This window comes from Dendronephthya gigantea, unplaced genomic scaffold (assembly GCF_004324835.1).
Source record: "Dendronephthya gigantea isolate DGI-Jeju-01 unplaced genomic scaffold, DenGig_1.0 000019F, whole genome shotgun sequence".
Taxonomy (NCBI): Eukaryota; Metazoa; Cnidaria; class Anthozoa; order Malacalcyonacea; family Nephtheidae; genus Dendronephthya; species Dendronephthya gigantea.
Window position 1 is genome coordinate 2,405,901 of NW_021163029.1, and position 12,423 is coordinate 2,418,323.

A 12,423-nucleotide genomic window follows, 5' to 3' on the forward strand; every position below is an offset into this window, starting at 1 on the left:
TCAATTGTGACCGTTGAAGGGAATCCGCTACGGTCGAATTCTCGCAATTGAAAAGAATATCAGACGAAAAATTTCGTTCGTTTAAAGAATTTCGCCTAGTGGAAAACCGGCTTAAATTCCAGGATCGAAAGGAAAAAAGATTTCTTGAATTCAACGTATGATGAATAGTTGCACGTAGGCATATTTTCATTTTCATGTTGCATCGCGGGTGGCCTTGGGACAAGAGCTATTATATTTAATTTTGGCACAAGAATTGCGTTACTTTTTGTAGGGAATTTTCGTATATCCTTCGCGGAGCAATTTGTAAGGAAACTAATTCTTAATTCTCTTCCTAGCGGCTGAGCTCAAGTTCCTTTTTTTGGGGTTATCCACTACAAAAGGAAGAAACATCAGTATTTCTATGGGGGAAGACTGTTGCACTAAGTTAAATCTAAAGGATAAAGGATCTTCTATAACTCACTCCGTCGGTTATCATGGGGAGGTCTGGAAGGAAAGGGAATTCGTTGAGAATTCTCGTCAGATTTGCATAACCTAAAAAGTACAAATTCATAAGTAGAAACAGGCCTACTGGGGGAGGGGGATGAAGGAAAACCCAAATAAGGACTGCTTTCCACTTAAACGTTTTTTATACGCACGTGCATTTACGGAAAATTTTAAATGCTTTTAAATTTTTATTATTTAACATCTAGGTCAACTAATGAGTACTAAGATATTCAGAAAACTAAGTTTTTTCGGTCGATTTATTCACTTAGTTTTTTTCAAAGGTAACGTGTAAAGGATTTAGACTTTTACGTGCGTGTACGTGCGTATGAAAAACGCGGAAGTGGAAAACACCCTTTAGAAAGCCGATATGATCACTTCATATATCGACGTTTCTGCCACGTTTCTGCCAGGTTTCTGCAAGTTTCTGCAAGTTCTGCAGCTCCACTTGGAACTCGGAAGCTCCATGTTTACTATGGAAGCACTGATTCTCAACATTTCATAGTTTCAATATGGCGAACGGTGGAGCATTCTTGGGCTTTATTGCTGTTATTGCTGCGATTGGCTTTAATTTTTCTTTGCATAAGATCGAAGAAGGTAGGATTGCTAATTTATGAATGTGTGGTTGAGAAAACTAATGATTTTGTGTATGGTCTTTGCCACACTATTAATAAAATGTACATGGTTCTAATGTATAGACACGTGACGTGCTTACTGTTTAATTGAACAGTTGTAGAATGATTGTATTTTCGCATTCTGATCCACAAAAATGTCCAAAACCAAATGCATCTGTGTAATTAAACATATTCCATTGGTTTGAACTATGCATATGCATATTCTTTGGGTAAAATTCAGCAAATTCACTCGTTTGTCATAACTGAAACTGATAATCAAGTTATCAAGATTTATATGAAGATGTTAAAAGATTTTTTATACAGTAGATGGTGTTCAATATTTTATCAAAAATTGTTGACCAGCAATAAATGAAAAAAGAAACATGTGAAATGCCACAAAAAAGTTTGACCATGCAGAACTGAAGGGTTAGATTGATCAGATGACTAAAGTCATTAAATAAAGTCAGAGCTTTGAAAGTTCCAGCTCATATCACCATTCTCATTCAGGTCTTTAAACTTGTGAGCTATAGTACATTTATAATTCCACAACTAATCCAATTGGTTTCTGTATGTATATAGTATTTAATAGCTCTACTGTTCTGTGGTTTATTTACTTTTTTTCGTTATAGGCCATATAGGAGTCTATTATAGGGTAAGTGTTAATTTTTAATCAATTACAAATTTTAAAGTTGATGTCCACTTTGAATCCCAAGTTATTATATAGGTGTACTAAGAGATCTGATATTTTTAGAATTGAAATTTTTAAAATCCACAATTTTGTATAGATGGTTTCAAAGATTAATAAGGCAAATGCATGATTTCTTAATGTTCATGAAAACTTTAATTTAAGAAGTAAAATGAATTGGTATTGAGTTATATTTAAAGTATTAATTCAATTTGGTGCAAGTATAGTTTTAATGCCTAGACTTTTGCAAACTGTATATCACAATTCCCCATTCCTGGATTAAATAATGATTTTCAGAATCTGCTTTTTCTCAGGGCGGCGCTTTGCTTTCTTCAACCAGTGGACCTGGTTTTCATATCATGATACCATTTGTGACATCATTCCGCAGTGTGCAAGTCACCATGCAGACAGATGAAGTAAAAAATGTACCGTGTGGAACAAGTGGTGGTGTTCTTATTCATTTTGATCGCATTGAAGTTGTTAACATTCTAAGTGCCTCTGAAGGTACAGTACCATCATATAGCATTCCTAAAACCTTAAACACTACCAATTGTTTTGTTGTTACACCATGTGTGCACAAGTTTACACTATATTCACATTATAGAAATCAGCCCTTGGCATTTTGATGAATTAATAGGCAAAATATATACCATTGATATTTCCCAGGTTCATCGCAATGTCTCTATCTAAATGACAATTTCTCTTTGCAAATCCCCCAAAAATGCGACAGCTGTTGAGAAATTGATAAATATTGACAGCATTTTGAAAGAAGGAAGGCAGAACCTATTCAACTACTGAACCTCCTTAATTTTTGTTTAAAAAAGATAAATGCTTATGGATAAGTTATAACAATTATTTGTCCTTTTCTCTCTTATTCAACTGAGAGTTCCATATCATCCCAACCCCATACACATGAAGTTGGTTTTTTCTTCAATTTCCAGTTCATAATATTGTCAGGAATTTCACTGCTGACTATGACAAGACGTTGATATTTAATAAAATTCATCATGAGCTTAATCAGGTATATTTTAAATACTTCATAAATAGAAATTGAATTTTATATTTCAATTTCAATTTTATATTTGCAAACCTTAGCTTAGTTTACAAACCATTCTGATGATAATTTTGCACAGTATGTAACCTTCCAGCCAGAAACATATATACAGAGACTCTTTGTCCAACATTTTAAAGATAGTCAATTTTTTTAATAAATATTTGTTTAAAAAACAATAGAAATTTATTTGACCAGTGTTTGTTTTCAATTTAGTGGTAGAGCTTGGCTGTAGGGCGTCTACACTGGATTAACCCGATGGATGTAGCTAACGTCATGCAGCTATTGCTTATACAACTTTATTGTTTTTCTAGTTTTGCAGTGCTCATACTTTGCAGGAGGTTTACATTGATCTATTTGGTAAGAACAGCTGATGTTTATGGCACTTGTTATGAATTGTATTTCTTTAGCGTGTTTAAATACAGCGTGTCCAAAAAAAAAATCACCCGCCCAAAGAATGCGCGTTTCAGACGTCGAACTTTCCATATGTCCAACACAATGTTAATGAGCTAAAGTCTTTGTTCATTTTTTTCATTTATTTAAGTTTCGGCACATGGTTAAACTATTCTATTGAATACGGCTCTTTGTTGCTATTCAATTTTATTTTTTCATAAGCATAAAAACACAGGTAGCGCCGAAAAGATTGCTGATTATAGAGTCATTAGAGCCACATTTTTTGGAGTATCCACTTAATGTGGTCCACTACAGATTTTTTTACTTAATTTTGAAAAATATAAAAGTCTGTTCATATTGCAAGCCAATGGAAAAAAGACTTGTGGAAATCTTCAATCGCTATAGTTACCCAGACCAGACACACCCAATGGTGGAAAATAGACGAAGTTTGTAAACACAATAACTAACTAGGTTTTAACTCTAGAACGACGGAATTGGTTTTATTTAGTTCTAAGCTGAACTAGGGTAAATAAAACTTGTCCAGTATTAAACGTTTACAGGCTATAGATATAAAACTTCTACGATCTATCAAAACTTCTACGATCTACGATCTATAAACAGTCGCTATTTTACTTAGACTGAACGGAATACAAAACTTTTAGTTCACCTCCGAGCCAATTGTGTTTAGAGTCAACCATGAAAATTTCATGAAGTTAGCTTTATTACTTTTTGAGTTATCGTGCACGAAAGTAAGGGGAATGACAATTTTTTGTTTGCTAAGAAAAGCGACGAAAATAGTTTTGCATATGTTCATAAATTATAGAGAACAGTATAATAGAACAATGAAACTGAAATAGCTGGTTGTAACCTCTTTTGTTTGCTCGGGGTAAAATACTAATTAATAAAACTTTTTCTTTAATTCTCGCGTTCTTTGTATATTCTTCGGAAAAAATTCAGGATGCTTAGTAATACATTTAAGTTTTCATCCCTTGAAATTTTTAAAACAGAATAAATCATGATTTTTTGTGGTCGACCACCTTAATATAACGGGTTTTTTACATATATAACGTTGTGTCGTATTCAGCATTTCAGTCAGGCAATACAAAACCTTTTGGGGAGGCTATTTTTATTAGGGGCTGAAAAAAGACTTTCAGACCAGTTGCATGATTACACATTAATTCTAGCCAGCGTTGAAACTCGTCTTGTATGATAAACATTTTAATCCGAGCCGGAAAAAAAAAATATTTTTTTTAAAACAGCTTTTCCACTTCGTTTCCCTTCGTTTATGTGCCATCATTTTCTTATAAAGGTCAATAAGGTAATCGCATATTCGGCAATTTTAAAGTGTCTGAAGAGTAAAAAAAAACTCTATATATTTACAAAATTCTGACCTATAAACTTTTCCCGGGCTGTAAGATTTCCCATGTAAATATAAAATACCTTCGGCCAGATCAACCCGACTAGAAAGTCTCCATCAACCCCTTAGATTCATTCAACAATTTATCTTCATGTTAAATGTAAAGGAAATGCCTCATTTTGTTTGCAAATCGCTGTTCGATCGAGACAGATCTCCGAATAGGTGCTTACAGTCAAATTTGGTATACAAAGTACAACTTTTCTTTTTTAGATCAAATTGATGAGAATTTACGAACAGCAATACAGAAAGATTTGAATGTTATGGCTCCAGGATTATCTGTTCAGGTGTGAAAACCTCATTAATGTATTGTAAATAATAAATATTGATCTGGATATGCATAATTTGCTTTTCCCCCATAAAATAAAATGACTATAGGATTGTAGTGTCTATTAAGGGTTTGAAGTATCTAACTATGAGTTTTTTACATGCACGTTGTAAAAGATGAAACATAACCGTTTCATATTGAAAATTTAATTTCAAAAAGTCGCCGTATTTCTTGTTTTTCCTTAGGCAATAGGACAATATTTTTATGCACATGCATTACATGCATGGGCATATGATTGGGACAACTATATATAAGATGACATGTATTTTTTCAGGCTGTTCGGGTAACAAAACCAAAAATTCCTGAAACCATTCGTAAAAATTATGAATTGATGTAAGTATGATATTTATAATATAGAATTTGTAAATTCTGGTTGTGCTGCTCGGCTATGCATGGAATCCGTGCATGTTAATGTCACTCACTACGGTAGCTATCAATACGTTTGACAGAATATTTGCGTACAACTTTCCTCCTAAGCCTAAGGGCTGTTTACATGAGCCAGGTTACCGAGATTTAAAGAAGCGTAAAATGGACGTTGAAGTATTGAAATGAGTAAATAGCACGATTCTGGTAGTCGTGTTATCATCCTAACAATAGCATGTGATTGTTCTGTTTCAAAAAGACTTTTAAATATCTCAAATTCTCGGTAACCGGGCTCATGTGTTTTCCGTAACGAAAAAAAGTTTTTTTTCACGTAGCGATAACGGGGTTATTTTGAGGGCGAGAATTATGCCATGACATGGTCTGCTGAAAATGATACAGTCATATATTAAGAGTTTTGAGAATTCGGGAACTCGAAAACGTGTGTCTTCACAACAATTTATTCTGACCTTAACTCATGGTGTTAATATAACTATACCGTATACGCTGAATATTTTTAATGTTTTTTGACATAACGACAACAAAAACAACAAAGAAACATACTTAATGTTGTTCCTTAATTTCAACAAGCGTTAATTCTTGTGTTTTGTAACAAAGGGAAGCAGAGAAGACGAAGTTGTTGATTGCTCAACAAAAGCAAAGAGTCGTGGAGAAAGAGGCAGAGACTGACCGAAAACGAGCTGTAATTGGTAAGTTAGTGCTGTTATATTTATAGTAATCTCTTACTTGTATTTGTAAGTATAGTACTATTGTATTTCGAGGCAAATTAAGAAAAATTAACACAACATAATAAATCCAAGGAGCAGCGTGGCAGCGCCTTCGAATAACTTAAGCCTGCTGCACACGAGAGCTGTTAGCTAAGCTAACGACCTCGCGAGGCACTTTATAGCTCAACCCGAAAACAATCCGAACACTTAAGAAACTTGCTTCTCGAGGCGAATTCCTCACGAAAAACTATCCGCACACGAGAGTCACTTGCTGAGCTAACAGCCACGCGTGGTCTTTGGCTCAGCTAATATAGTTCACGTGTGCGGCGGACTTTATAAATAGCATCAAATGAAGTAGGCTATAACAACTGCCTAAAACAGACAAAAACACTTCTCGACGTTTCGACCTGAGGGCCTTCGTCAGGAGAGTTAGTATGACTAACATAATAAATTATAACTAGCAGTAACCACAGGTTAGTGATGTGCGTTCGGAATGTGTTGATTTCGGTTAACGATCATTGACCTGAAAAATGTTAACATTATAACGTCACGGGCTCACAGAATCTATTTACGCCAAGCCATTTACCATACTAATCTGATTTTCAAAAAAAATTTAGAGGCAGAAAAGGTGGCTTCCGTGTCCAAAATTCAGTTTCAACAAAAGATTATGGAAAAAGAAAGTTTGAAGACAATGTCTGAAATTGAAGGTATGGTTTTTCTACCGAAAACAATGGAGCGATAACTCAAGCTAAAATACAGTTTTTCTCATATTTGAGCTCTTGAGTCTAATCATTGGGCTGTATATCAACTATTATCAATCTGTAAACATCCAAAACTGTGAATCAGTGTGGAGATTTTAAGCAAAAAGGAAGATTTTGAAAAAAATTGAGCAACGTACATGCAACTACCATTGGCCGAAAAACGGGGAATAGGGGGATAGTGTCGGGTATATCCTTCTTTATCCCATGCACTAAGATAAGTTTTCAATGACCTAAATTTAATACAAAGCATTACTAGCCAGTTCAGTTTTAATTATTTTCGCAAGACTCATGAATACTTCTTCCACCTTCCACTGTCATCGTTTGCACTGAAAAGAATATTGCAGTGCATACAAACAGTAATATTTTAATTTCTAATTTTTAATTTTTATGGTTGCACTTTGATTGCAATAATGGCTGAGAACTGCAATACAGTACACTGCTTTATTTTTTGCAGATGCCACCAATCTGGCCAGAGCAAAGGGAAACGCTGACGCAGATTATTACTCCGCTGTGAAGGCATCTGAGGCGAATAAGGTTAGTTGTAATCATTGAAATGAATAAATGAGTTATTCATCTCAATTGTAATGGTTCTATATAATTAGCATCAACTGTGGTATAACAACTGCCTAAAATAGACAAAACACTTCTCGACGTTTCGACCTGAGGGCCTGAGGGTTCTATATGATGTATGCCCATATATATATGTCATTTACGGGAAATGATTAACCAGATTACATTTCTCGCCTAGTTTTCAGAATACTTCTTTGTGCATTTTATATAAGCAAGTTCGGGGAGTTTTTATTGTTTATATTTCTGTTGTTCCGTTGTCTTTATTGCGGGATCATTCGATCTAGGGCAAATGATGTTGGATGCAAATAAGTGAATATATATTTGGTATAATCACAAAGGGGATTATTAAAAATTCTGGTCAGATTGATGGAGCGACCTGGGATTATTGCATGCGCGATAAATATAATTAGGCCTTAAATCATTACGTTGCATGTGGAACAGTTTGGAATTTCCCAAGAAATCCACTTAGAGTCTTAGTTCTTACGTAAGCCTAATTCCCAAAAGAATGCAGACACTTGAAAGTTGAAAACACGGCTTGTAACGAGTTGAATTATTACACACTCGTGAATTCTGATGAATATACGATAGCTATAACAAGCTGCTTTAACTTCCCATGATTAAGGTCTAAATTCTTTGGACTTAATTCCCAGGAAATTCCGAGTTTGCGGAGATTTTTTGTACCCCTGTATAGGCAATGCATTATTGTTTGTTATCCAGATACAATTGTTTCTCCCCATTAACATATAAGTACACTTGTAGCTACATATATTAGTATTGTGATGGTGGTGGTACTCTGAGTTACCAAGCTACCGGGCAAGCTAAAAAGTGCCTGACAAGATGGAAATCGTACCCGCGGAATAACTGTTATAAGTCGACTGCTAGTGATTTATGAAATGCGATTATCGTGGCTTAAGATTTTGCTTTGTGGGAGATTCAAATTGGTACATTAAGCACCAAATCTTGTGACATTTGTAAATCTTGTGAGATTTATAAATCTTGGGACTACAACCCTTGAAACTACTGCAAAAATGGACTTGAATTTTATGTTCTTTTCTTTCCCTGAAATAAATGTTGTTTCTATTTAAATTCATGATATTCAATAGACTTTTTCTGCAATTACGTCACAACATAATCGTTTTAAATTTAGAACCACCTTAAATGAGATGGAGTTCAAGTTTACTCTCCCAAGCTATGTATATAACCCATGCATGAAAATATTTTTTCGTTTTAACTAATAAGTATGGAAATAAGCCATAACAAGAAACGAGGCTCTCGGTCTTGGCCCCTCAGCCAAAACCAAGAATATTTTTTGTGCATGGGTTGAAGAAGGATGTTTTGCATCTTTGAAAATGGCTCGTGAAAGAAAACTTGAATTCAGTTTCATTTAAGGTGGTTCTAAATTTAAAACGTTGTGATGTTAAAATGTTGTAACGTAATTGCCGAAAAAGTCTATTGGTTGCAAACATTGTTCCTGGGGGAGGGGACGTTTATAGGAATAAAGACAGTAATTCTTAAGGTATACCTCAGTGATTACCTCAGTGATACCTCAGTGATATACCTTAGTGATTAATCGACAAAGTCTCAACATGTTTTGTCGAAGTTTGGAAATTCAGGACTGCGAAGACAAAAAAAACCAGAACAACTTCTTAAATTAAACATTTCATTTTTCCTTTTTTTTAGCTTAAACTGTCTAAAGAATTCCTAGAGCTAGAACGATACAGATCATTGACGAACAATTTAAAGATCTATTTTGGACCTAACATTCCGAGCATATTCTATTCGTCGAATTTTGCTGAAGAATTACAAAAACGATCCCAAGCAGTGAAGACTAAAGTTACGGAGAAGAATTCTGAAGAAACGCCCTCGAAATGAACAGGCTTATCTTTGGAAATTTGTTAAAGTTAGTATAGTTTGCTCACCAATTTCTCATAGTTTAATCATGGATAATAAAGATAAATGGATAGGGAACTTGTGGTTGCGCAGTGACGTTTTGAGCGCGCGGTTGGCTGAAACCTAGTCGCAAATCGACCTCGTACCCGTGGTGTTCGCTCAGCCTGCCCTGGGAACGAGTTTGGCTGCAAATCTTGACATCACCAAATCCTGAAAAGCTGCACGTTTGGCAATAATGCAGCAGAAAATATAAAATAATGTAATCAAAAAACAATTTTTTGCCGTTCTATATGATGAAATCTCTAGTAATCCGAATCAAAGAAAGGCACAAAAAATTGTGCCCAAAATTTAGTTAAAATGCTTTGAATTCTGCAATTTCAGAACTATGGCAAATTCGTTTTTTATATTTAATTTTTTGGCAAGAGATTTGGCATGAGGTAACGCGTTACTCAGCAAAAACAGTGAACAGAAGCAGTGACAACCCCCCTCCCCAAAAGCCTTATTATTAGGTTTACCAGGGGGGGCGATGAATTTTGTTCACGGTACTTGCTGAGTGACGAATCATGTGGCGCTTACGCAAACTACACTTGAGACGACTTCCTGTATGTGCTGTATGTTATGTGGTGGTCATGATCAAAACAGCTAGTCCCCTATCCAAAGTATTATTATCCATGGTTTTGCACCCCGTCCACGTGTGTCTCGGTTTGTTTGTAGCTATTTGCAAATTTTGTCGCATTTACGTCTACACACACAACAAATACACTAATTTCGCAGTTGAATCAATATATCATGCACGCAGCAACTTTTCTGGAAATTGCAACGCAAACTTATAGACAGAGAAATAACGATGTATGCAAGAATATTGGTTTCTGATGCTAAACATGGCCTGAAGGCAACAAGTCGTAAGAATGATAGTATTAAGGGTCACTTAAGTGAAACACGTGTCACGATGGATGCTTTTTTCGTTCGCAGCTATACTTCCGAGATTGAACTGCAAATTGCGTTGATAACTGCTCCAAGTCAATGACTATGCAATATGCCATGAGGGTTTCAATTCTGAGACTCGCTCGCGTTACCGCAGAAAACAGCAAATAGTTGAAATGAGTTTTTAGAATCTTTCACCTCATTTTGTTCTCTCAAAAACATCAAGATGCTAGCTGACAGTTCTATATTTCATGAACATTTTAACCTTACCTCCATCACCAAAGTCACGTCGAACAAGGCTCTGTTACAAGGTGCATTTTTTCCCCTGCAACTTGCGAAGTCTTCAAAATGTAAGCTAGTGCATAAGAAACGTCCATGCAGTGCATATAAATACAAAAATTTCGAAGTCCACAAATCTACATCTCACAAAACAAGTTCCATGAAAAATAACATCACTACCAGGATCATTTACTCATTTCAATACCAAGTCATTTCACACTTCGTTTAACCTGGACTAAATATGATCATGTATACACTTATTTAGGAAAATATATGAATATTAACTTGTACCCCAATTAGCTATTCTTTCTAATGGATGCGCACTCTGTGTCACTGTCAGCCAATTTTGTGACATTGCTTTGTAAACGATGCATGTGGACGATATAACGACATTTTTTTCTGTATAACCTTTATAAGAACAATGAATAAAGACGTTTTTATTCTAGTTGGTTAAGCTTCATAAAGCCCTTAAGTGCATTAGAATTAGTGAAAGAGAAGAATGCTGGTATGTAAGGGTGCTTAGTTCCTCATTTAGGGTTTCTCGTTAGTCAGCGTGAGAATAAAATGGAAGGCATGGCAGTCGTATCAATCGCGTATATAGCATTTCTCGTTGTAAATATGCAACATTACAGCTTGGTTTGAGGTGCGGAATAAGGGACCTTTCGGCTATCAATAACAATATATATAATTAATCCTTGAACGGAAATGTATAATCAAAGTTATATAGTCTCTATTTCAATTACACTCAAACATCAAATCACTGATTCTCACATGTGATAACGTCGCCATATCATGTCCTATAGCAACTCCAACTTTAGTCGTTAGTCTTTCTTGTCATAAAACTCCCTGAATTCGAACACGGAACAAATTGTTATTAACATCTGCCTAAAATAGACAAAAACACTTCTTGACGTTCCAATATTTGCAAAGTATCGATGATATTTTGACGAGTCTCCTTTATTATCGTCTTTGTAAGTTTTAGTCGTCATGATTACTTTTAGATATTGCTCTTTATGAAAATTTCGGCTGCAACGGTGCCGACAAAATTTTCCCTTTTATGCATGCTTGCATTGCCAGTGATAACTGACACTCCCGCTAACTATGTATTATTATAGATTGCTAGAAAACAAAAGTTCTTTGTTTTCTGATATTATCAGGAGTTCATATGGAATTATTTCTTGTGAGAATAAAATGTCAGATCGTTTCTCAATGGAATAATATTTTTTTCTCCGGGTATAAATGTTTTTTCATGCCCCATGCCCATATCGCGCGACTTCAGGGTTCACACTATGCCATTCGAAAACTTGCACGGATAGAAACCATATATGTTCAAAATTGATACTGATATATAGGGAAGTGTCGTGTAAACACTAAGCCTGGTATCAGCACAAATATTTGAAGAAAGAAATCCTATATGGTGTCTTGGGCCTGACTGCAATGAAGCTTATTTTCTCTCACCAAACAAGGGTGAAATTCCACGCTATCAGTATCCATTCTGCTTCCATGATAGCGCAACATTGAGTCTACTCAGTCGAATGCAACATTGTCTGGTATTATGATACTTTACTCTAAGAGTAAAAACCAGACTGTCTCCCCTTCCCCCCATTTCACGTCTTCTCATACCGTGTCTCGCTGCTTCTACGCCGCTAGGTCCTAGAAAAGCAAAGTCCCATATGGCATGACTTCAACAAATTAATTCGTGTTTCATGTTACGCATGACAAGTTTATTTTGTAATTTTCTATTTTAAATATTTGCCGACGTCGTGGGTTACGCCCCAATTTAATATGGCCGGAACTTCACGCCATATTCGCGGTGTGTATTTTATATTTCTGTTCATGTACACCGCGAAAAACAATCGCGACAACCAACTTACAATCTCCCTAAACACTACAGTATACAGTGAAAATTACGCTTCTTACATGCCTCATTTACATGCAAGGACATA

The 12,423-nt window shown here is 35.4% G+C and overlaps 1 protein-coding gene across 1 annotated transcript; it reads left to right on the forward strand.

Annotated features, from left to right (window-relative positions):
• The first annotated feature begins 520 nt into the window (after positions 1–520).
• On the forward strand, positions 521–10,922 carry LOC114521099 (erlin-1-like). The gene is made up of 12 exons (XM_028541516.1): positions 521–538; positions 894–1,077; positions 1,724–1,746; positions 2,094–2,283; positions 2,721–2,800; positions 3,145–3,190; positions 4,851–4,924; positions 5,240–5,298; positions 5,944–6,035; positions 6,671–6,760; positions 7,269–7,348; positions 9,065–10,922. Exons 2-12 carry the CDS (start codon positions 993–995, stop codon positions 9,254–9,256), a joined length of 1,011 nt encoding a protein of 336 aa, XP_028397317.1. The 5' UTR covers positions 521–538; positions 894–992; the 3' UTR covers positions 9,257–10,922.
• Positions 10,923–12,423: the final 1,501 nt, after the last annotated feature.